Genomic DNA, 25,015 nt, shown 5'->3' on the forward strand with positions numbered 1-25,015 from the left:
GGAACAAATTAGCCGAGGACACAGGGACCTGCACTCGGAGAGTGAGGACACGCTGGAGGAAGGGACCGAAGTTACAGGTGGGTGGGAGCGCGTCCCGTGCTCACGGACGGGAGGAGTTCACGTCCTTCAAATGCCCACACTACCCAGAGCAGTCTATCGGTTCAACGCGACTGCTACCAAGACACCAACAGAGCACTTCTCAGAACTGGAACAAACATTCCAAAAATGTACATGGACCCGCCCAAGGCTCGCACAGCCACCGCGATCCCGGGAAAGGAGAGCAAAGGTGAGGAGGCCCGCCACCTGACCTCAGACCACACGGCAAGTACACGGGCCACACCCCTCCCCCACGCGACAGCCCTGGTCCGCGCAGAGGACAGCGGCCGTCCGTCCAAGAGCAGACCTCACGCGTCTGACGGGCAGGGCTGACCGCGGGCCTGCTGGTGACCTGCGGCCTGGGGGCCCTGGGGGCCGGGGCCTTCACGGCCGTGACCTACTTCCCATCACCCCCTGAAATGAGGGAGCTCTCAGAAGAGAGGGCGTTCCCTTTCCCCTCGTTCTGCTGTGACCCGCCCAAACTCCGTCGTGGGCCACGGCGGGTGGCCGATGGCCGAACACCCTGCAGATATATCCCCACGTGCGGGAGTTTTATCGGTGTTTTCGTAGGGAGTTAAGCTATGGGGACCCAGGTGTGGAGAATTTTGCAAAACGCAGCAATCAGACACGGTCAGTCTCCACTTCACGCCGCTCCGTTTCCCACTGATCTACCGACCCCAGGAGCCCGGCAATCTCCGGGGTGGGGGGGGGCGGGGGGGCGGGGGGGGCAGGGGGGGCAGAGGGGGGCAGGTGCTCTCCCGGGGGCCCCGCAGGCGCAGACAGGGCCTGACGTCTCACAGTGGCCGCCGGCCCCGGACTGGCTGCCCCCACGCCATCGCCATCCACTGCCCGCCCCGCCTGGCAGGTGCGGCCTCCGACCCTCCACGCCCTCCGACCCTCTGCGGCCAGACGGCAGCTGTCTCCCTCGGCCAGTCCTCGCCCTCCGTGGAAGGGAAAACGGGGGGGAGGCGGCTCACAGAGACTGACCACAATGTGAAACACGAGTCACGGCTATGAGCTTCCGTGTACGTGGAACTCAGGCATCCCGGGCCCGAGGCGGCCCTGCCCCCCGTCGGAAAGCACGCTGCTCAGACCGCGCGGCGAGCGGGGAGCGGGCCCGGTGGCCGCGCACTCACCGGGAGCACCAAGCCGCGTAGCGTGATCTCCCCGGTCATGGCCACGTCGGAGCGCACCAGCCGCCCGCTGAAAAGGGAGGCGAGGCAGGTCACGATGGTGACCCCGGCCGACGGCCCGTCTTTCGTGACCGCCCCGGCCGGGAAGTGCAGGTGGATGTCGGTGTTGTCCAGGAGATCAAAGCTTCCAGAAGCTGTGAAAAGGAAGACAGGACTTCAACGCAGGGAAGCTGAACCTGTTTTCTTTTACTCCTGGAAGAGAAAGTCAGTAGCGTCTGGGTAAAGGACTATTCCCTCAAAACACCGGTGGGCGGTGCGGTTGACAGGGAGGGCAGTCTCGCCCACTCACGGGGGGCTAGAAACGAAAAGCGCTTGGGGTCAGCATCTGGCTCAGGCTCTCGCCGACAGCCGTGACGTGGGACCAGCGCTTCCACGCCCCCCTCACCCCCGCCCCGTGCAGGCCCGTCCCTCAGTGAAGGGCAGCTGCCCGCTGGGAGCCGGCCTCGGTCCCCGCCGTGGTCTGCGGCCTCCCGGGTCGGGACCTGCAGGCCCCCACTCGGGCTCACAGCGTGTCTGCACCCCCGCCCCCCCCCCCCCCCCCACTCACCGTTCGTCAGATGGTACTTCTTGGCGTTGCTGCGGAGCCAGCTGATAGCCAGGTGGGCGGACTCCTTCATGACGTCCCCCAGCTGGCCGGTCAGAGTTAGCTGGCCCTCGCCATCCATCCGACTCGCCTCCACGAACATGATCTCCCCGCCCAGGGGGGACCACGCCAGGCCTATGGCCACCCCCGGCTGGCTCAGGCGCTCCGAGACCTGTGCGGGGTGCAGGGTGACGGCCGGTCGGCCAGGGCCGGGGCACTTCCGGCTGCCTCCCCAGACCTCCAAGTCCCCGCCGCATCCAGGACCTGGGGTCCCAGTGCCACCCGCCGGGGACGGCGCTCCGCCTGGAGTGAAGCTGACTCCCTCCCCTCTGGCATCCATCAGAGCAATTCTGCCTCGGAACGTGTGGGGACCTGGGCACCCCTCTCCTGACTCTCAGGGACCAAACCCACCCACTCTCCTCTCTGTGGGGCTGCTGTCACGAGGCTGTGTGGGTGCTCAGCCCTGCCCCCACTGAGTCGCCCCGAGTCTGTCTCAGGAAGCACAGACCCCCCTTCTGCACGGTGCAGAGGCCGGAGCCCCACAGGCTCCCGGCTCTGCTCCTGCCGACGCCCCGGGAGCCCCGGGTCCCTCCCCGGCACTCAGATGCCGGCAGCGCTGCCTCGGTGCCATTCCACACGGAACACGCTGCTCACCTGAGCCCACGGGCCTGGTGCTGAGCCACATACGTGAGCACGGCCAAGCCAGGAAAACCCAGAGTGGCCGCGGGCACCATGTCCGAGAGCCGAGCGCAGCGCGGCCCCCCAGCACCCGGTTCTCCTGCCCCGCCCCCGTCCGAGGGGCAGACCCCCCCCACCCCCCGAGAGCGGGGCCGCTCACCTCCAGCTCGTACATGGGCGGCCCCAGGATGTCCTTGAGCGCGTGGGAGTCGATCAGGATGGGCATCTCGGGCGGCAGGCCCAGGTCGGCCGTGCCGCCCAGCGCCTCGGGCTTCGTGTCCAGGACGTGCTCTCTGCAGCCTGAGGGGGACCCCCCGATCAGGGCCTCGCACGGGCCTGCACCGGTGTCGGTGGGCGGGCGGAGCACGGACAGCCCCGAGGCCCAGCCCTGCGCGCGCTCCCAGGGCACAGAATCTCAGCTGTGCGCCTGCACCTCGGGCGGGAGACTGAGCCCTCCCCGAGCCCCGGGGGGCGGGCAGGGAGGGGGGCTCGACTCGTGCACCTAGTCCCCCCAGCCCCCCGTGTCTGTCGTCTGCCCCCCACCCCACACCAGCGTGAGCTCCCGGAGGGCAGCGACCTCGCCTGTCTGCTCCTTAAACGTTATATTCTCACGCCACGAGCAAGGCCGGGCCCTGTTCAATGGGCGGCCTGTAGGGGCCAGGGTCGGGGGTCAAGTGCGGCAGGCGACCTTGCACAGCTCTGCCAGGCCGACGGCCCCAGGCCTTCCGGGCCCCTCTTCAGAGGGGTCCCATCGGGCGTCCTGTTCCCTGAAGGGCACCGTGAACTTGAGAATGACGGAACCCATACAAGCCACGCCCCTTCGATAAACCCATGGCCCCACGCCACCGTGACCGTCTTCCCACGCAAACACTCGGCGCTGGCAGCGCCAGCCCTGCGGGGTGCGGGGCCCGGGGCGTCCTCTGGCGCCGGCCCCTCCGGCACTCGAGGGGTGTGAGGCTCCAGCTCCCCTCCCTTCCCCGTGCCCCACACACCCGGACTGCGGGCAACGGTGACCGTGCGTGTCAGCGTGCAGCACGCAGCAACAGTTACAGCCGCCGGCGCCGCACAGCTGGGCACGCTCACTCCGGTTTCGCTGGGACTCGTCCGTCTGCGTTCCCGTGAGGTCAGAGAGCTGTGTTTCACGAACTCCGTCCCTTTCAAGACTGTCACTGACTACGTCTAATGACCTCAGACCCTAATCTCAGGGCCCACTGGAGACGGGATGCATCGGGAGTGGCCCTCGGAGGTGCCCGCACGCTGCAGCTTTGGCGTGACCTCCAGGGCGAGGGCTCCCCCTGGAGACGGAACCACAAGTGACGCGGGAGGCAGGGGGGACAGCTGGTCGGCCTTCCTGCCGCTGGCTGGCGACCGGCCCCACACAGAGCATCAGGCTCCGCCCCCCCGGCAGGGCGCTGGGACAGCGGTCCTCTGCTCTGTCCTGCCGCCTGATCTTTCCACTCCCAGCTCAGCCAGGCCCGAGAGGGCCTCCCCGCACCTGTCCACTCCTACGGCACCGGTCTGTTTCACGGGGCCTGGCGGCCGCCGGGTCACTCAGCAGCCCATGGGCAAGGGCGTCCTGCCTGCAGCCCACCTACGCAGGGTCAGAGGCCAGGCCCGCAGCAGCCAGGCGCTCCACCGGCCGGTCCTGCTACTCGGAACAGCCCAGAAAGCGGGTGCCACAGCTCCGGTAAAGTCAACCGGGGAAGAAACGCACCCGTCTCCGGTTACCGCGCCCTCAGGACCGGGCTCCGTGAAACCCCAGCCGAGGCCGAGGCCGAGGCCGGAAGGGGCTGTGGGCTCCCTCAGCCCGCTGTGCTTTGTGTCGGCTGTTCTGAGACCTGGTTACTGTGGCTGGCCGGATCCCACTGCCCCAGGGGGAAACTGGGGCGGGGAGGGGGTGAGGGTGAAAGCCAACCCCCAGGTACGCAGCCAGGACACCCAGCCCCTTTCCAGGGAGCAGTGAACGCAGAGCTCTGAGCACCGAGGGGGAGGGGGAGGGGGTGTGGGGGGAGTGATTTCTAGAGCAACCATTCAGGTTCCACGCACAGCGGCCACGCCACGAGGAATTCAGCAGCCGTAGCTAACCCACGCCCGGACCACCAGGTCCCCACAGCAGTGGTCTTCACCGGCGCCGCAGGCACGTGGGGAACCCGCAGCCCTTGACCGCCCAGCCGGGCCCTGACCCCTTCTCCCGCACACGGCCCAACACAAACCTGACGGCAGCCCCACGCAGCAGCCGCCGCCCCGGGGGGGCGCCCGGCCCTGGACCACAAATAGGTCCCGTGGTCGAGCCGTGCCTTCTGGGTCACCTCCCTCCACCAGGTTGCATCTGACTGCCTTGTTCTTGGCGCGAGAAATGCTCACGTACAAGCACAGGCACCTGGTTTCGTAAAAAGTCCCTCTGGCACAAAAAGGTAGATAATTACTATTATCTATGGGGTTTTTTTTGTAAGTCAATCAAATTATACCTTTTTTTTGTCAGACCAGCAAAAAAATATACTTTCTGACATGCCATGGAATTTTAGTTGTTCACGTGCCACGAGAGGAGAACAGCCGACACCCACAGCCCTAAAGCGTCCCCCCGGCTGCGGCGCCGGCTGAAACCGCATGGGCCCTGCTTCGGGGCCCCCAGCACCGCCCTCGCCCCACCTTCTGCCTGCCCCCAGCCCCTGGTGGAGTCCCAGACCTTCCGCCTCCGCGGCGTCGGCACGGTCCAGCTTGGCGTCCTTGTGCTGTCCTTCTGCGACCTTCACGGCGACGGCGCGGCAGATGGCCCCCAACTTCCTGTCCAGGGAGCGGACCCCCGCCTCTCGGGTGTACCTGCCGGCGGAGAGCAGCCTCTGACTTCCGGCTCGACGCCCCCCGTGGGGACCCGCGTTCACACGGAACGCGGACACGGCGCCTTCGCGAGTCCAGCGCGTGTCCTGAGGACCGAGCCCTCACACGGGGAAACCCCTAGAAAGCACCGTCCTCTCCCCAACGTGCGGCCGTCCCCCGGGCCTCGGCTGCTCCCTCCGCACAGGCTCTCCCGGGCGGTCACCCCAGGCCTGCGGGCATGTCCCCGGCTCCCCACAGCCAAGCTGGCCGCATAGCACACATCGCTTCCTGTTCGAGGACATGTGTGAGCTCTTTCTCGAGCAAAACAGTCAACTTAAGAAAACGCCAGAAAAATTTATTACGCTTCAAGTACTGCTGAAAAAATTAAAAAAGAAAACAAAGTGTGCAGCGCGGTGCGGGCCGGGTGCAGCGGGGGCTCACGTGAACAAGAACCGAGGGCGTCGGTAACCTAGTGCGACGGGAGGGAGAACGTGCAGAAACGAAGGGCCCGAGACGCTGCCCTAAAGCGACACAGTCGGAGTGAGGAGACCAGCGGTCCTCCCACACCGGCAACTGCCCCGGAGACCCCGGAAGGCCGGAGTCTGGAAAGCGGGCCAGGGTGGAACAGCACACGGGGCAGGACCGACCGGTCGGTCTGAAGGGGGAGCGTCCCTGGGACGTGGGTCGGAGATGGCACTTTGTCTGTGACGGCAGAGGGCTTCACGTTACAGACAAAGGAAGGAGCACCGGGCTCCAGGGGCTCACGCAGGGCTGAGCCAGAGAACCGCGTCTCGGCGCCACGGGGCGGCCGGCGGGGGCTCTGCTGGCAGAGGGGGGCGTGCAGGTGGCGGCTCCCCCTGGGCTGACGGCCGAGCTGGTGACGTCGGAGGTCCCCCCGCTCCCGCGAGTCGTGGGTCCGTGACTGTGACGCAGAAAGGACCGAAGCCACGTCACAGGGAAACGCAAGTCCTGCGCCCGCTAACTGGCCAAGTACGGAAGACGTGCCCGGAGCAGCAAACACCTGTGCCGTCTGTAAGAACACCAGAACTGCTTGGGGCACGTCCTGATGTCCGCGGCTTTTCATACCTGCGGTTCTGAGCCAGTAAGTAGCGGGAAAGAAACAGTTGTCCAGGCAACATCTGGGCAATACAAAGTGATGACCCTTTGAGTCCCTGTTTAGACCGATGCGGCCCTGAGTGTTTTGTTCCGTCACAAAAATTTCACAGACGGGGACGCTCTCGAAAGGCTACGTGACTTCCTGAAAGTCACCCCAAGGCACCAGGGGTGTCTCCCCCGGAAGAGAGCTGTTGCTGGAAGACTTGGGCGTATAAAGCACCTAATTAATTTCTCCTGGCATGGCACCCCCCCCAACAGTAACCCTGAAGTTCAGAAACGGAGCCCAGGCCGGACATAGCCTCGCGGTCGTGTACATGAACTTGAACAGACTCCCACAGAAGGCTGGCTTCGCCGCAAAGAGGCCCGGCCGGCCAGCTCGAGGTTGGGGTGCAGCGGGCACCGGGGGAGGCGGCCGCGGGCGTAAACCCCCACGGGCACGCGTCCCAGACACGGGGCTCTGCCTTGACGGAGCGGCAGCCGCAGAGAGAGCGAGCGAGCGAGCGTGGGCTGCCCGCACAGGTGTGAGCGCGGGGCCGCTGCTTGGGAGGCACGGCCTCCGGCGCTCCGTGCTGACTCTGAAGATGAAAATTCTAGTAAGGATTTTAAAAATCTCTCAGAGAGAAGAGAAGAAAATCCGAAAAACGTACAGCAGATGTCTGAGAGCAGGACCTCACACATGAAGGGAATCCGGCTTTTAAGATCCCGGGCCACAAAAGGTGTCTCGACATTTCCCGCGGTTGGGTTCTCGATTCATTAGCCCCCGCACTGCTCTGCGGGACATCCCGGCGCGAGCAGAGTCCTGTGCCGCTCAGAAGACCCTCAGTGCGGCCCCGTGAGCTCCCGCCCCACACAGGGCCCGCGCCGGCCAGCAGTGCGTGCCGGGGATCCGCCGGAGGGCCGCTCTGCCGGGCCCCGACGTCACAGGGGCCCGGGGGGCCCACCCACCTGGTGATGATGTCCAGCGTCGTCACCTGGGGGATCTGGACCTGCTGCGGGGTCAGCCCGTGCTGCCCCAGCTGCTTGGGGATCAGGTGCCGGTGCGCGATCTCGATCTTCTCCTCCTGGGTGTAGCCTGCGGGGAGGGGCGGGGTCTCCGTGGGCTCACGCGGCCTCCCGGAGCCAGTGCTCTCACGGGGAGTTGAGTGCTACTCCGACTGAGAGTACACAATCAGAGGAAAGGCACTTGTTCTCCCACCAATGACTGCCAGCGTGTCCGGCTCTCCCCAAACACAACAAGCCTGCACTGGGCACAGTCTTCGCAGGTCCTCCAGCTAAGTGACCGCTCTCTCAAAGAGGAGGAAAGAAATCCCAGACCTTCGGGAGAATTCTCTCCGTAGCTCAGATTCGAGTCATTTTACTATTTCACAGGAAACACGTCCCTTTTCTTTAGCATAACGGGGCACATATCTGAAAAGACTTAAAACGCACAGGACTTTGATTACATAACCAGCAGGTTCCGAGGCAAAAGCCACACGTGCATTTCAGCACTGCGACGAGCCCAGAACGGAGATGACCCTGTAAAAGTCTACTCCCTCTGTGTGTTGCATTGCGTATACAATTTGTACGTTTAAAAGACCTCATGTTCTTAGTGATTTGAAAGCCTCAACGAGCACAGATTTGCTTTGTCTTCACACCAGGAAGACGGAGTTCCCCTAAAAACCTGCCCGCTGTCCACCGAACAAGCACGGATAAGAGGATGAACTGGTAAGACGCCCCTGAGCGGAAAAGTCAACCTCGAGCACCAGGGAGGGTAAGGGGGGGCTCGCCGCGCCTGCAGGAGGGGCGGCGTGCGCCCTGCTCCCGCGCTGGCGCGTCTCGGGAGCGCGCTGCCCTAATTTGGGCCTCCCCGGCCCTTGGGTTTCATGACTCACTTATTCTAGTCTCGTAAATACGCACAAAGCAGTTACTCGCTCCGTCGTATTTGCAAACCAAGTACAGGAGCTGGCAGGGCTCACGGGTAACGAAGACACCCAACCACCGCTCACCTGACAGTAAAGATACATTTCAGATCACTGTGAAACGTATGCACTCAGACTACGTGGAGGACCTAAATCGTATTAGACTGCAGTCCGTGCTCATTTTAACGAATACCCACTGATGCCAGATGTCTCCTGGGGGGAAACACCAGGATTTACTTACTGTTAGTAACTACAGTGCCGTCTGCATGTCCCCGTGGAAGGGGGAACACGGGGAAGACACCCAGACAGACAGACAGACGGACAGAAACACTACTTGGCCGGCCCCGCTGAGGAGAGGGGATGCAGCCCCACACCGGGGCAGACGGTGCGGCCGGGGCAGGTGCCGGGGAGGGCCGGCCGAGTGGGAGGCGGTGGCCGCACTCTCCCAGGGACACTGGGCAGCTGTGCCGTCGGACACACGGGGCGCTCCGTGGGCCATGCACAGACCCGCTTTTGGTTTTTAGAGACTTCGCAAGAGAACTACTTTTGTCTATCATTTTAGGAATTGCTTCAAAGAAGAATGTCTAGCTTTTTTTTTATAAGACACGATCATTCTTCCACGCTAAGGTCGGTCTGAAGTTATTACGCAAAGTGGACTCCTGATACTCCCACCGGGTGAGAGTGAACAAAGCCAACTCCCAGAACCCGAGAAGACCACACGTCAGCACACGGGCGTTTCACGCAGAGCTCCGCCGCCCAGCCGCGCGCCCAGGGCTGGTTCAGGGAGGAAGCAGCGCCACGCAGCGACGTGGTCCGCGAGGCCGGTACCTGGCACCTGGATGATCTCCATCCTGTCCAGCAAGGCCGGGGGGATGGTGGCCGTGGTGTTGGCGGTGGCGATGAAGAGAACTTGGGACAGGTCGAAGGCCACGTTGAGATAATGGTCGGTGAAGTTGTGGTTCTGCTCTGGGTCTAACACCTGCGGGAGAGCGGGGAGCGGTAAGCAGGCGCAGCGGCTGCTGCCCAGGTGTGCACAGATGCGCCTTCGCAATTTTGCCTCGAGGGGCTGGTGGACGGAACACGTGGAGACCCCCGGTGCGGGCAGCACAGGGGCCCGGCAAACCTAGGCCTCAGAGTACGATCCGCAAACACACCCTTGAAAAGGCCGCCTGACAACAGGTTCCGTCCAAACAGCAGGGGACCCGCACCAGAAGGACCAGGGGTCAGCCACAGAGCCGTGTCCGCGCGGAGCGGAGTCGAGGCTCCGTGCTGGGGGCGGCAGGAAGGAAGGGGCTGCCGCGCGGGGAGGGCGGGGTTTCAGCTTCGAGAAATGCAGACGCGTTGCAGACCGGGTGTGCAACAGTGCAAACACGCCTGACACGACTGTACCGGGCACTGAACAAAGGCTACAGCGGCACATTTCACATTCGTGTGTGTGTTACCACAGTTAGAAAACAAGAACCGAAGGAAACCATGTCCAAAGAACCACAGCCAACTACGAGAACGATGCTCTAACAAATGCAGATCAGAAAGAGGCAGGAGTGATAAAGGAGCAAAAAGAGATCTTGAAGTTGAGAAACACAGCAATTTAAATGAAAAATTCAGGAAAAGGTCTAAACAGCAATTTCAGCTGCCAGAAGACAGAATCGGAACTTGAAGACAGGCCAAAATGACTGTCTGTGTTTCTCTCGGGTGCTTGTTTTTTGTTATTGTTTTCATTTTTCATTTTACTGCCGAATCTGGTGGGGGTCCCTGTAGGGACAGAACTATGACAAGGGCCAGGGCGTGGGCTCCACGCTGGAACCCCTGAGAGAACAGACTCGAGGGCAGCAGGAGGGAGGGCGGCTCGGTGATGACCTAGTCCCCGACTCACGGCAAAGACCCGCCGCCACTCCACGAGCACCTTTCATGCAAATTACCGCAGTCGAACCACCAATCAAATGTGAGGGAAACACACAGACGCTGCCAGGCACGCACCACCGAAGACCATTCACCACCCACGCAGGCTTTCTCAGGGGACCGCCGGGGGTCAGGCCAGGCACGCGGGAGCGCGGGGAGAGAAGACGGCCCAGGACACAGGACACAGGAAGTCCCCAGGGCGAGAGGCGCAGGGAGCACCCAGGGGGACAGCGGCGTGCCAGAGGCGAGAGACACCTAGCTCGGACCGGAGGCTTACACAAGCTAAACCCGACAGAGCACATGGTGCCTGAACTCCTCGAAACATAAATTAGACAACTGGTCAAAGTAAACAAAAGCCAATTATCATCTCTAAAAAGACTTTTAAAGACACGTACAGACAAGCGAAAGGGGAGACAGAGAAGGAGAAGTGAGTTCACCATCTGGCTCCGGCGTGAAAGCACCTGCATGACTACAGAAATGTAGACGCCCAACGAGCTCACGTCAGGGTAGCATTCGCTCTGGGAGACGGGGCACAAGAACAATACACAGCGAGGGCACAGGGAGGAACCCTCACCCCCCCGAGGCCCCCAACTGCACGGCCAGGCAGCAGCGGCCGCGCCGCGGGGGCAACGCGAGCCGCCTCGGAGCTGGAGGTCCGAGGGCAGAAGGGCACACAGGGGCCCCGGGAGGAGGGGGCTCACACGCTCTCTTCTGTAATAAATAACCTCGTCGAGCCGCTGGTCTCGGCAACCCGAGGCGCGAGGTCTCGAAAAACTCGCAGACAGAAACAAACAGAACCGACCGAGGGTTCTCAGAAGAGGCATCTCTCGGACGCTGGAGTGTAACTGTCACGCTGCTTCCCGCCGCGGTCTGTCTCCCCCCGCTCTTGCCGGGACGGCCCCCACGGGGAGCGACCCCGCGCGGCTCCCGCGCACGTCCACGCGGAGGGGACGCCCCGGCTCACCTCGAGCAGGGCCGCGGCCGGGTCGCCCTGCAGGCTCTTCCCCAGCTTGTCCACCTCGTCCAGCAGGAACACGGGGTTGTTCACCGCCACCGTCTTCAGGCCGTTGATGATGCGGCCGGGCATGCTGCCCACGTAGGTGCGCCTGCGGAGAGCCGGGCATGCGTGAGTGGGGCGGGGGTGGGGGCTGGGGCGGGGGCGGGGAGGGAGGCTCGGCTGTGACTGGGGTCTGGGGTCAGTGCCGTGGCACCGGGACGGCTGTGTCTTCGAATGGAGCCCCGGGTGCAGTGACGGCCGGGGGGCGCCGCGCGGCGAGGCGCACCGAGAATCAGGCCTCAAGCCAACAGTGTGACCCGGGGGGGCCCCCACGCTTCCCGGCTGGCGGCGAGCGCGCATCCAGACCACCCCAGGTGCGCGGTTCGGGCAGATGTGCCACCTTCTACAGAACAGCTTCTTCTCCCTCCTCTGGGGAGGTTCTCCTTACGACGACGGTCACATGTGACGGCCCATTCACTTGAGGAAAGGGACACCTTTCACATCCGTCGGTGTCGGCGGATTTAAAGCGGAGGCCCGCTCCAACCCACCCGGCGTCCACGGGGGGTGTGGAGGGCCGTGACTCGGCCTGTGGCCCACAGCCCACCAGCAGGCCTGCGAAAACACGTCGCCCCACAGTCTTGCCACACACATTAAACAGCCACGCAGAGAGCTGGAGACTTGGGGTAGAATTTAAAAACCAGACTGAGTTTTATAAGAAGGTGTATGTGCTGAAACAGGAAAACCTGAGCTTGATCCCCGAGCATTTAGACCTCCAACAGCACGAAGGCTGGGTTTCGTGGCCCGCTGCCCGCGCGCCAGGGCGGGGGGGCCGCTTCCCGGGCCTCACGGACCCGCGCCCCCCAGTGTGGGGAGGGGTGAGGGCGCACCACCTGCGTGTCACGTGCCCGAGTTGCTACTGCCACACGAGAACACCCGCCCCAGCTCCTCCCCGGGCGCCCGTCTCACACACACACACACACACACACACACACACACACACACACACACACACGACACCACGCGGGAGAGCCCAGAAGGGAGAGAGAGACCGGGTCAGCTCGGGGTGCCCGGGCCAAGCCACCTGAACGGGGAGGACACCCCCAAAGCGCCGCAGCTGTAACAAGAGGACTCCGGCCCTGGGGCCAGCTCCCCCGAAACCGGCCCAAGACGCCAACTTCTCTGCGAAAGCCAACCACAGCCTCTAGTGGCGCAAGAGAGAATGAGACGCTCCCGGTGACAGGAGCAGCGTCTGAAACTGCCAGAGAGGACGGCCCAAGTCCACTCCCCGACTCGCCTGCAGCCCTCACCGCTTACCTGCTAAAACCTCGGAATGAGTTTTCTGTAACACGTGAGAATGGGAAGCAAACAGAGAAGAATAGAAAGACCCATTTTTCATGCCACTTTCTGAAGCTTCCCGCCCCGCCCCAGGGCCAGGGACCTTTGAGGAGGCAGGCGGGAAACCAGGCGCTGTGAAAGCACCAGACCCTTCCCCACAAGCCGGGTCTCCTCCGCACCGGCCCGTCGCCACGCAGGGGGAGTGCCCGGGCCCCGGTGGCGCCGGCCCGCAGGCGCGAGCCCCCACTCCGGGCCGGGGCCTCCTGCATGACCGCACGGCCGAGGGTCTCGTCTCGAGGACGGAGGTTGTGTGCTCAGCTGGGTCGCCCCTACCGGAAGCTCAGCAGGTTCTGTAGAAAGCACAGCTGGGTCCGATCTGGCCGACACAGGTGCACACACACACACACACACACACACACACACACGGGGGGGCACATCACCTCACAGCCTGCCCCTGCTCTGTCCCCCAAGACCGGGAAACAGGGGTTCGTGCTGCCCCAGCGTCCTCCAGCCGCAGCAGCAGCAGCAGCAGCGCGCGGTGAGCTAACACGCACTCCGTCCGACCCAGCACGGCAGGTGAGCAGACTCGGCCCTCCCCGCCGCGTGGGTTTCCACAGGGAAGTGCCGATCACCCCAGGATGAGCCTGGACAGCGATGCTCACCTTCCCCCTCGTGACTCCCGCTCCCGCCCCCGCCGTGAGGCAGCCCTGTCGAACGGGAGTTCAGCTCCTCCCGCCCTCACCACGCTGCACCCGCTCCTCGCCCTCCCAGAGGTCTGGCCGCTGCTCCCGAGAGGCCACGGGGCCAGAGCGCCATAAAGATGCCCTGGTCGTGGCCGATTTGCACCTGCGTGCAGGTAAGGCTCCCGGGAGTGGAGGCAGCCTCGGCTGTCCAGGCAGCGGAGGGGGCCCTGTCACGGGGAGGCGAGTGCCCCTTCCACTCAGCACCCCCGCAACCCTGCAGAGAAATGCCCCACCCTGCCCGGCCCTGGGACAGCCGAGTCAGCAGGGAGGACGCGGCCGGGAGGAGCCCCACCTGTGCCCCCGGATGTCCGACTGGTCGCACACGCCTCCCAGCGCGATCCTGTGGAACTCCCGGCCCAGGGTCTTGGCCACGGACCGCCCCACGCTCGTCTTCCCGACGCCGGGAGGGCCGACGAAGCACAGGATGGGGCCCTTCAGGTCGCTCTTCAGCTGCCTGACGGCCAGGTACTCCAGCACCCGCTTCTTCAGCTTCTCCATGGCGTAGTGGTCGCTGTCCAGCAGGGCCCGGGCCGCGCGGATGTCCAGGCGGTCTGGGGAGGGCCGACAGACAACGGACACGGCGTGAGCGCGAGCAGAGAAGCTCCTCTCGGGGCCGGCTGGGGCCCACACGTCGCCCGAGGAGAGAGGCGGCACCAGGACAGACTCGGGTCCCCCCCAAACGCATCTCTGGGGCGGACCCGGACTTGGTCCCCCCCCCAAGACGCAGTGTCCGCAGAGACAGCGGGCGCTGCGCCCGAACCGGAGGGGCCAACGCTCCCACCGCTCCGTCTGGGGCGGTTTTCCGGACGCACGGTTTTCCGGACGCACGCTGTTCCTACGGAAACGGTGTCTGCGCACTCCGTGTGTGCGGGCACCTGCTCCTCTCGAAGCGTTTCTCCCCCTTACTGCTTCTGTCCTGCCTGCTCCTGCCAGAGACCCCGGCGGCACTCACTGGAAGGAAGGGGCCGCCCGCCGCCCTCTTCCCCCCGGGGGGCGCCACTCCGGTTCTCGGTGTGCGTCTCCCACTGCGCACACCTGCTTTTCAAAGCGGTGGCCTCGGGGGGGCCCTCGGGCTCTGTGAGGTGTTTTCTCGCCTCGTACAGTGCGAGCATCTTTCCGCGTCCAGTGTACCTGCCGGTGACACCGGCCGCGTCAATGACGTCCCGTCCTTTACGCACGTACGCTCGTTTAACTAATTCCCTGGGGCCGGGCATGTGGGCGTTCTGTGCATCTTTACAGCTACAGAGCACTCTTCCCACTGCGCCCTTTTAACTAAACCTCCACGTGTACCCGGAAGTCCTTCCTTGAGCTGATCTTCTGTAAACGGAAGTGCAGGGAGAAAAAGCGCCCTGAGACGTGAGGACGCGCCCAGTTCCCACCGACTGCGCGGTCACCGCATGTGTGGGCGGGGCTGTTCCTGAAGACTAGCTTTCCCCAGGTCTCCTGGCCCGCGGTGTACTTAGAACACTCGCAGCTGAGCCACCAAGTCGGGGAAGCCAGAACGAATTCCCCAGCGGGGTGGCGGGGGGGGGGGGTCAGGCACGGCCGCCGGACCACCCCCTCCCAGAGGGGTGGGGGAGAGCAATGCGCACAACCCCACCCTCTCCTCCTCCGGGAGTTTGGGCCTCGCTCGGGCCTCTCGTGCAGCAGGAAAACGTCTTTAAATAACAGTCTAGCTCCCGGGACAGTCTACACAACCCCAGCTAAGCAGCAGTACGTGTAATTGCACTGCAGGAGTACTGATTCCAGCGAGTCCCAGCCCAGCAATCAGAACCCAACCGATAACTGTGAACGAACGAAAGAGTGGAAGCTTCCCAGCCGTCTGTGCGGGGCCGGCCTTGGCACCGAGACCTGGCCCGGCAGCTCCAAGGACAACCGCAGGCCGGCCCCACGAGCGTGGTGTCTGCAAAGACGGAACAGCCCCGTGGGATCTGGGTCAGCTGTGCGGAGATACTAGGGCGCCGATGCATTTACCGTGTCACCACGGCCAAGGAGAAAATCTTCCCACCGACGTGTCGTTTTGTACGTAACAGGCGGTTTTATGATACATCATCTATTCCTAACCAATGTTTAGTAAATTAAAAACAAAATCCCAGGCCATTTACAAAAACACAAAGAGCACTGGGAAGGAATTTCTCCCAAGAAACACACCGAGCGGAGAGAGCGTTAAAAAGGAAGGACTTCCGCACTCGTGAGACGAGGCCACTCCCACCGTGTCGTCACTGTCTGCATCTTCTCCGGGCAGGGCCCGCATTTCTTCCGGCCGTCCTTGTCAACGGTCCGGGAGGCGCGCCTCCCGTTTGGAGTAATACACATGGGAAATGTTTAAACCGCACTTGAACAAGTTTCCCTGTTCACGACCGGAAATCTGAAACGGTCCTGCTGGCTCCTTCCGCTCGAGGTGGGCACATCAGAAAACCGACGTCTCCCAACGCTTCCGCTCCCCTCGCCGCGGGGCTCGGCTCTGGAGGGAGGCAGCGCCTGGGGCGGGACAACAGGCCTCTGCCTCCGTGGCCTCCTCGCCACGCCCACAGGTCGCAGTCAGACCTGGTGCACACGGGCCGGGGTCGGGCGCTCAGCACTGGCCCTCCCCACGGTCCCCACGGCCACTCCCTGCAGGCAGCGGGCCGGGCGCCTGGCTCCTGCAGAAACTCACCCCGGCTCTGGCACGTGAGTGGCCTCCTTCCCTGGTTGTAAAAATAGTAACTGCTTTGCCCTGTGTTTACACTGTCTTGGCTACTTTCATAAAAAATGGGAGTCAGCTCTCTGCTCAATAAACATTTCCCCCCAAGTCGCTACAGGGACACTGGCTTGTGATTAATTTCACTTTGTAAACAGGACGCGGCGCGGTGAGGCAGGAAGCTGAGTTACGAACGGGGAAGAATCTCAGCTGTCACTCTAACGTCCCCAGGCCATCACACCACAGGCACCCTGCGTTTCTCCGCAGTCGTCAGTTACAATAAACCCCGCAACCCAGGACAACGTTACCGAGGAAACGCCTGCCATGCAAGAGGACAAGTGTCGCAAACCCACCAGCGACACAAACCGGTGCCCACCAAGCACGCGCTGGCGCGGAGGCCGGCGGGGCAGCTGCCAGCTGCGCAGGGAAACGCCCCTTCCTCCCCGGGCGAGCCCGGCCAGCAGGAGCGGGTGGGCGCAGGCCGCCTGGGGGGGGGGGGGGTCGCCGCGCCCTGGATCCCCGCAGGAGTCGTGTGAGCACAGCCTGAGGATCGGACGCGACGGGACTGCTACTGGCCGGCTCACCGGTTGTGCTTTTGTCCCAGGGCAGCTCCACCATGAGTTCCAGGTAGTTCCTCGTCAGAGCGTACTCTGGCATGGACTGAGGCATCTTCTTGAGTCTGCGGGGAAGGAACACAGAGCAAACACGTTCAAGAGAAAAGCACTCCGTGAAAAGGAAAACCAGGCTTCTCTCCGTTTTCTGGAGATAAATGCACATGTCATCACACCAGCTACGTCCCACACCAGATATATCCCACGTATCTGGTTAACCGAAAGTTTTACCCACTGGTTAACAAAACATTTACTTTGTTTGGAAGGTACGCTACAAAACACAGTGGAGCGATACCTGCAGACTGGGGGGAGGGCGGGGCCCCGGGTCTGACGCCGGCCTGGAAACGTGGCCACACCGGTGTCAGTGCGTCCCAGCGTCTCACGTCACGCGCAGCCACCGTCTCCTCACCACAGAGGGACTCAGGTGCCTGGCCACGCACAACCGTGTTTCCACGTCAGAGCCGCGGCCCGCTCACACGAGCATGCCGGCACCGGCCGTTGAATCAAAGGTGCGGCCCCCACGGTGTGCGGGAGCACACCGCGTGTGCCGGGCGTGTTCTGCCCACGCAGGGCGGCACCGTGGAACGCCCCTCCGCTGCACGCACTCGTGTTCCTACTGTGAAGCTCAGAGAGAGCGCCTTCAGTCGGGCCTGCTGTGACGCGTGAATACGCGAAAATAAAACTCGGCTACGATGGCACGAGCCCCCGGCCGTCCACCTGCACGAAGGGAGATGCCTGTCCCCACCCTCCGGAGAGCAGGGTCACCGGGGAGGACACCGGGAGCAAACAAACACGCCGTCGACGCCAGGGTGGCCTGCTCTCCACGCCGAGGGACGCGAGTCACAGCAGGGACCACGTCTGACCGCACGCCCTGCAGGGGGCGGGCGTCGCAGGAGGAGAGCAGGCGGTGCTGTGAGCTCGGGGGCAGCAGGGCCGTGTCACGGGGCGAGGGGTGAAGAGGGGAGCCGCCCGGAGCATGGGGAGACCCTGAGACCCGGGGACGGCAGGTGGCTGGGAGCTGACGACTCGGGGACAGAGGTGGGCAGGGAGCTCCGAGTCCACAGCCACGGGAGAAACGGAGAGCGCGCGGAACGCCTGAAACGCGCCGTGACTCGGCTTCGGTTCCCCACGCAGAGCAGCGGGCCTGTTGCCAGGACGACACCTCCGCAGCCCCCAAGCGGAGCGCCCGCCGGGACTCACCTCCTGATCTCTTTGAGGCAGAGCCTGTGCGCCTGCTCCGGCATGTGGGACGCCCGGACCTTCTTCTCCAGCATCACGATGTCATCGTTCTCCTCCTCCTCCTCCTCGTCCTCTAAAGTGCCCGGGAGGGGCGTGACCCTCCGCGTGGGGCGAATGGCTATCACCTACGGGAGGAAGGGGGGGGGGGGTGAAACCGATGTCGACACACCCCGGAGAGAAGCTCCCGGCCACACAGACGCTCACGCCCGGGGCCGGGTACACACTCCACGGCCACGGCGGATGGGATCCAACCGAGGTCCAGAGCGCCCCCTCCAGGGCACACGCAGAGGGGAAGGCGGCAGAAAGTGGCAGCCGACCACGACCACGTGGCATGACTCTCGGGCGTCTGCTCACAGCACCGCGGAGGAACACCAGGAAACCGGCCGCCAGAGGCAGCGAAAGCACCCAGGGGCTCCCTTCCTCGCCCTGCCGCTGCCGCCGCCACTGGGCCCCGGACACAGGCACTGCCCCCAGCTCTGCGGCTGGACCGGTCCTACCCTGCCTCCGACATCACGACCTCCCCAGTCTCTGACCTCCCCACCATCTCGCAGGCCTGGGTCTCGGACACAGAAGGAAGGAAGCCTTCCTCCTCTCAGACCGGGGCTCTGACCTGGGTCCCTCCAGGTACCACACCCCAGCAGCTCTGCCACTGCAGCCGGGGGCGGGGCTCCCCCTCCCCCCCTTCCTCACCAGCACTTCTGCTTCGCTCAGGGCACTTCCTGCAGCTTCCGTCCGCGCCCTGCTGCAATGGTCCTTCACACAACCGCGTTTCAAACCTGCCTCCGCCCCGTCCCAGCCACCAGCGTAAGGGCTGCGCTCCGGCCCTCACTGCGGCAAAACGTGGTGCTGGCACTGCACTCAGAAGCCTCAGAATTTGTTTCTTTTTAGCCTATGAAATGACCCATGTACTGCATTCCAATATAAAAAGTTAAAGACACAAAGCAGGGAACAATAATGTAACTTTATAAAAACAGGAATGTTAAATATATACTTTTACTCCTACAGAAGGTGCTAGTTAGCAGGTAAAAACTAATAAAGTATAAAAAACTGAACATGCAGCACCTTATTTCAGAGTGAGATGAAAAACAAAGCACATCGATGACCCTGCTGTTGAGACAAAGTGCTTTTTTATGCAGAAACCCCCCCCTCCCCCGCTGCTCCGAGAACGGCGGCGCTCGGCGCTCAGGGCGGCGAGGAGGCCAACCGGGACCCACCCCGCCAGCGCCCCGAGCCTCCTCTGCCTGCGAACACCGCCCCCTGCTGGAGGCTTTCGGGAGCGACTCGCAACAGTTTCCCTTCAAGTAATGAGGCTGCTGACCGCGAGCTCAGTTTTCCGCCCCCACGGCAGCGCCTGCCCTGGCCTCTCCGCCTCAGACCAAGAACCGAGTCGTCGGTCTGATCTCACGCCAGAAACATGTCGGACTTGTGGCGCTCGCTTTAAGCGACGCGGCGTGCGGGAATGCTCCCTCTCGCCGCCTCCTGACCGCTTCTGACCGTCTGTCCCAGCGGGGGAGAGCCTCCGCCTCCACTCTGTGGCCTTGGACGTGGCTCTCGACCCCTCACTGTGTCTCCGATGACCTTCAAGGACACTCCTTCTCACCCCTGCCCGCACCCGCACGGTTCCGATGTTAGCTCCGCCCACAGGGCTCGTAGCCTTTCCTTAATGCGACAGCCCGCAAAAAAAAAGTGACACTCATTCGCTCAGAGCAGATCTCTGCTGGGTTTGAAACCACAGAAAACACAGAAACGACGCACAGCGCCCGGCAAAGAGGGAAAGGGCTGAGCGCGTCGTTTTTTTTTGACGACCACCGAACCAAAATCAGAGAAGAGAAAATGTTCACCTGCTTAGGAAAAAAAAAGATTCTGGCATGAAAAAGACGAGAGGGAAACACACTAAAATGGAAAATGTTCTCAGTAGCTCAACCAGTAAGAGGCAATGAAACTTCTCTTCTGTTTGTTTCTTTACGCGCATCCCCCCTTTTCTCCTTCAAGGACCTTGTGGGGTCTGGCACCCCACGAGGGCGGACGACCGGGAACCCGGGGACCTGGGTCTCGGGGACCTGGGTCACCAGGACGTGGGCTATGGGAAGTACTTGCCCGCTTGTCCTCATCCTGCTTGTGCTTTCTGGTTTTCTGCAGCAGCTTCAGGCCCTCGATCTGCCGCACGAGCAGCGGGATGGTCATCTTGAAGCGCTCCTCCAGGCTCACGGCGTCTAGGATCTAAGGGGGCGCCCGTGAGAGACCTGCTCCGCGCTCTCGGGGACTCGCGCCCTGGCGGCTCCGCCCGCCCGCCAAAGCAGACCGTCCTCACAGCCGCCCCGCGGCCAACGCCACCCGGTTAACCAGACCAATCAACCCGTCTGGCGCCGACACCAGGGCCCTGGGAAGCGGGAGAAGAGCAGCCTGAGCTTTCACTTGAAAGGAGTCCGAGAGTGCTGCCCCAGGAGCAGGAACAAGACCCACGCGTCACGTCAGCTCCTTCCGGGAACCCTTCCCTCACAGCCTAGACCATGCGTGTGTGGGCATGAGGTGTAGACAAGTTCTGGGTTCGAAATACTAAAGTCTCTCACACACACACGAGACTAGAAGCGCTCTGAGCACCTCCCACGCCACATCGTCTGAGCACCGAGCGCTCCCCACGCCCTCTGCAGAACTGTGTGCCTGGCTGGCCGGCCGGCCGGCCTGCCGCCGGGAAAGAACTGGGGTTCCTGCACCCCCTGCACCCCCCACCCCGCAGAACTGAACTCCCGGGCCACACCCAGCGGCCTGCACCCGCTGCCCCTGCTGCTACAGCTACTGGACTTGAGTGTTCAATGAACGGATCAAGTGAGGAGGGTTGTTTCCTTGCAAACTAACTTCGGTGTTCCAGGAAGATGCAAGAAAGCACACTGCTGAAAAGTACTATAAAAATAAGTCTGCCAGAGAGCTTCCATGGTCTGGGGGGAATGCAGATCTAAGGTTTCCTACTTGTCTTCTTTTTCACTTGAGAAACACTGAAGAGGAAAACCACAGCGCACGCGCCCTGACGGCGGGCGGTCCCTGAGAGGAACGCCGGACGCTGTGGGAAGGTCCCGGCACCACACGCCCAGACACACTGAGACGGGGCTCTTCCCGCATCGGAGTTCAAGTACGTGTCTGCCTTCGTCCTCACTCCCTGCTTCAGCTGCCCCGTGAACTGGCCGAGGGCTAGTGCTGGGGATGCGGACGACACCCGTCGCTTTGAGAGTTGCCGTCACCTCTTCTGGGAGCCCCCAGTGTCCCCGACCTGAGGTCCGCGTGTGCGCACCCTCCAGACCCCACCAGAAAGGGGCGGCGCAAGCCCGCCCTCCAGCAGGGGGCGCTACCTGCAGCTTCTCCTTGTTGCTGGTGCGGATGATGGAGGTCAGGATGTCGGGGAGCGCCTCCCTGGGAAGGCTGTCCAGGAGCCGCCGCAGCTTCGCGACGGCGGGGACCGACATGTCCAGCATTTCCACCAGCTGCGGGGGGAGAGAGAGAGAGAGACGCCCGGTGTGAGTGCCGGCTCTCGGAACCCAGCCCGTGTGCGGGGCCCTGTCTGGGCCCGGGTCCCTGGGTCCCCGTGGTCGCGAGGTCGCTGGCTGGCCCAGCGCGGGGTCCGTGCGGCCTCGGAGGTGGAGGGGGGCGCTTTCAGGATGCCCACCGGAACGAAGGGGAAAAATGGCTCAAAGAAAGCGCATGATACTCATGTTTAGAAAAAGCTTTATGATTTTGTGATTTTAAGTTTCATGTAGAAAACAAAGGCATGGACAGAGAAGTGGAGATAGTGCAATAAAGTGTGTGTCCTCCCCCTAAACCCACCAACTGTTCACATCGTGCCGCACCTCCCTGCCTGCTCCCCCCACTCCCACTCCCACTCCCATTCCCACAGGCGATTGCTGCGCAGCACGCCAGAGAAGCCGCAGGCCTCGAGGCCCCTGTTCGGAGAACAGGGCCTCCTCTTGCACAATCGCACCACCACCCCTAAGTTCTGGAAGCTGGATGTGGCGGACGCTATTATGCTAACCACTGGGAAGCTGCAACCCCGCTGTTCAGGAGGACGCCTGGGCCCACGGGAACCTGAACACGGACCGCGAAGGAGTTCTGCGCGTCAGCTCCCAGGGCGCACACTAGCGTGGAGGGTGCTCCGCTCAAGGCCGCTCCAGTCCCAGTAACTGCGGTCGTCAGCGGGGCTGCGGCGAAGACCCCGCCTCCTCCTGGGCCCTGGCAGGCCTGCTCTCCCACCTGCTCTGCACACCCACGGGGCCGGGAGCCCCCCCCCCAATAAACGGGAGGGGAGGCAACAGCTCCTTCCGGGCAGACGCCTCGCAGCCATGGGCCCCATGTCCTTTTCCCACTCCAGGACAGCGGGGGCACGTCTGGGACTGGCCTCTAACCCGCCTGGGTCCCTCGCGCAGGCAGAATCGGTCTGCCTCGCGCTCCACCTCCCGGCGTCACCGTGGGGCCCAGTGCCACGTGGCGCAGTGTCCGTCCCCGCACTGAGCCGGCGTGGCCTGTGTGGCTCAGCTCGGCGCCTCGACACTCTGCCACGAACAGCAGTGTTTTCATTTTTAATGTGTTTACTTCTCATAGCTGTCTGGTTTGGAGACACTGGAAGTTGTAAGGAAAATTTCAGAAATGCTTTTTGGAAAAACTTGACCAAGGGTTGGCGGGCATGTCCTGGACTGATGGAGGGGTCACCTCAGAGACAAGCAAACTGACACCGGCGCATTGGTGAACCACGTGGACACAGGCTGCCCGCCCCGAAACTGCACTGTCCGGCGAATCCGCCCTCGCCCAGGGCGGCGGGGGCGCCACAGAGGGGCGCTTTGGGGCCCGAACGACAGTGGCTCACCTGCATGGCAGGGCTCACCTGCACTCACCTGCACAGCAGGCCTCACCTGCACTCACCTGCACAGCAGGGCTCACCTGCACTCACCTACACTCACCTGCACGGCAGAGCTCACCTGCACGGCAGGGCTCACCTGCACTCACCTGCACGGCAGGCCTCACCTGCACTCACCTGCACGGCAGGCCTCACCTGCACTCACCTGCACGGCGTACTTGTAGAACTGCTCCGACAGCTCCCCCAGCTCCTCCCGGGTCCTGCCGCTGTGGGGGAACTCCTCCAGCCGGTCCAGCTGCTCCACCTCGGCGACCGGGTACGGCTTCTCCTTCAGGACCTGGATGATCTGGAAGCGGCACAGGCCCGTGATCAGCAGGGTGTAGTGGGGCTTCGGCCAGTTGCTGCCCACGACCTGCACGGCCAGGGCGGCCGTCCCGATCCTGAAACACACGCCAAGCGCCCGCGTTACAAACGTCCCGTCTGCGGGGACAGACACCCACCTCCGGGGCTGCTGCCCCGTCCGGGAGCTCCGCCCGAACTCCAAGAACGTGCAGCTCCGGGTGACCTGGCTCCGTGGGCTCCGGGGGCCAGGTCACGGCTGTCGGCCCGGGGCAGCGCCCTCTCCTCAGCACCCCTTTCAGGAATCGGGTCGACATTCCTACACCTTTGGATGCTTCAAGCATAAAAACACAAAAGTAGCCGACAATCACATAGCTGAATTTCCCCACCTAGGCGGGCGGCAACCCTGGGTCAGAGTCAACATTAGCGGTGTGAACAGACTCGCACGGCAGGATGCGCACCACCCCAAGAGTCTCGGCTCCAACACCAGTGCTGCTGCTGGCATCAAGCCAGGGCTGTTACGCAAGCTGCAAAGCCTCCACAAACCCTCCTCAACACAAAGGGACCTCAGATCTGGCAATTCACAGATATGCTCTTGAACACTGAGTTTCTAAAAGCGGGGGTTAAGTATCAGAGACCCACAGGGTCACGGGGGAGGGGGGTCAGAGACCTGCATCCATCCTCTCCGGAAGGTACAGACTGAACACTGTTCCACCCGGTAGTCACCTCGCCTACTACGAGTTGAGGAAGGTGCATTATACCTAAGTCTTAACTCCTTGTAAAACATACAACGCTGACCACGTAACATACAACCTTAATTCACAGAGAGGAAGCCCCATCCAAACTAAGCCAAAGGGACACAAAATAGGAAGATCGACGTTCAGAAGACACCTCCAGATCCCAAACTGAAACCGCATTTTCTCTCTTTGGCCCGAGGGAAGGCCGTCATTTCGGAAAAGAACCAAAGGGCCCAGAGGCCCCGACACCCTGGGCACGGCACCGCGGGACACTGCCCTCGCCCCTCACACACGGACGGACCTGGTGCGTCCGTCCGCTCCGCAGGCACCGCGCACGTGGCCGCCGCCCTGCAAATCCCTCCTGCAGGTGGTGCGTAACCTCGGGCCGCAGAGCCCTCCCCGCTGCCCTTCCGGTCCTATCACGGGCACAGGGGTAAAAACTGACTTCCACAATCGCTTACACCGAAAAAAGCAGGGAGATAGTCTGGCGGGGAGAAAGAAGCCCTACGCTGTAAGAACGGGAAATAATGCGGCAAGGATCTGTCACGGAGTTATCTGTGCTGTGGCTGCTAAAAGGGGCCTGTCTCCCCGTCTCCTGGAAACCAGGAGCACGCAGGCGGCAGCCAGAGGACGGAGACCGGCTGGGACCCGAGTTCTCTGTGGACGCCACTCCCTGACGCTCTCTTGGTGCGGGAGGCGCTCACGACTGCCCACGGGCAACAGCAGCCGGCGGGGAGCCGGGTCCCTGGCCTCGGGGGCTTGCACACTGGACACCAGAGGGAGAGAGGCGGGAACCCAAACCCCCAGATCAGGAGATGAGCTTATCTATTTGGGCCACGCCACTGATCCCAGGAGAGACCGAAAATGGGTTTTCTCACAGCGCCCATAAAACACTTCTGCCGACCGTGAGAGGGAGACACACTGTGTCCCTCCTCCTGAGAAGACAAACCCCGCAGAGGTCTGAGAGCACGCTCACTGGCTCCCACTTCGAATCACTTACAGTGACTCGGACGTGCCCCCTTTAAAGAAAACTGTGATCCGTGAAGTGACAGATGGCCAGAAACGACACCCGGTTCAAGGCCTTCTGGGTGGAAGGCTGGAGAAAAGACCACGTTTGCGCTAACGTTCTTCCAGACAGTGCCCCCGTCTGCTGGGCTCTGGGCCTCACGCGCAGACACAGTGGGTTCGGACCCGGAGCCCCGCGGTTCGGCGGG

The 25,015-nt window shown here is 63.0% G+C and overlaps 1 protein-coding gene across 2 annotated transcripts in view; it reads right to left on the minus strand.

The window, feature by feature from the left end:
• The window catches only part of LONP2 (lon peptidase 2, peroxisomal), a 31,519-nt gene that overhangs the window by 1,031 nt on the left and 5,473 nt on the right, over positions 1-25,015 (minus strand). Inside the window, exons 1-14 of one of the 2 annotated variants that reach the window (XM_045818592.1) lie at positions 23,226-23,396; positions 22,931-23,071; positions 21,230-21,361; positions 19,983-20,105; positions 17,847-18,010; positions 16,620-16,714; positions 13,648-13,906; positions 11,245-11,386; positions 9,210-9,360; positions 7,429-7,555; positions 5,237-5,370; positions 2,711-2,850; positions 1,837-2,044; positions 1,233-1,423 (exon numbers count right to left, since the gene is read on the minus strand). In XM_045818592.1, coding sequence (XP_045674548.1) covers positions 1,233-1,423; positions 1,837-2,044; positions 2,711-2,850; positions 5,237-5,370; positions 7,429-7,555; positions 9,210-9,360; positions 11,245-11,386; positions 13,648-13,906; positions 16,620-16,714; positions 17,847-18,010; positions 19,983-20,105; positions 21,230-21,361; positions 22,931-23,071; positions 23,226-23,381 — 2,163 coding nt within the window. In that variant the 5' untranslated portion in view covers positions 23,382-23,396. Of the gene's footprint in view, positions 1-1,232; positions 1,424-1,836; positions 2,045-2,710; positions 2,851-5,236; positions 5,371-7,428; positions 7,556-9,209; positions 9,361-11,244; positions 11,387-13,647; positions 13,907-16,619; positions 16,715-17,846; positions 18,011-19,982; positions 20,106-21,229; positions 21,362-22,930; positions 23,166-23,225; positions 23,397-25,015 lie in introns of those variants that run through there. The other variant, XM_045818591.1, reaches the window with a different exon arrangement.

This window comes from Phyllostomus hastatus, unplaced genomic scaffold (genome assembly GCF_019186645.2).
Source record: "Phyllostomus hastatus isolate PE091 unplaced genomic scaffold, TTU_PhHast_1.1 phas_scaffold_345, whole genome shotgun sequence".
NCBI lineage: Eukaryota > Metazoa > Chordata > Mammalia > Chiroptera > Phyllostomidae > Phyllostomus > Phyllostomus hastatus.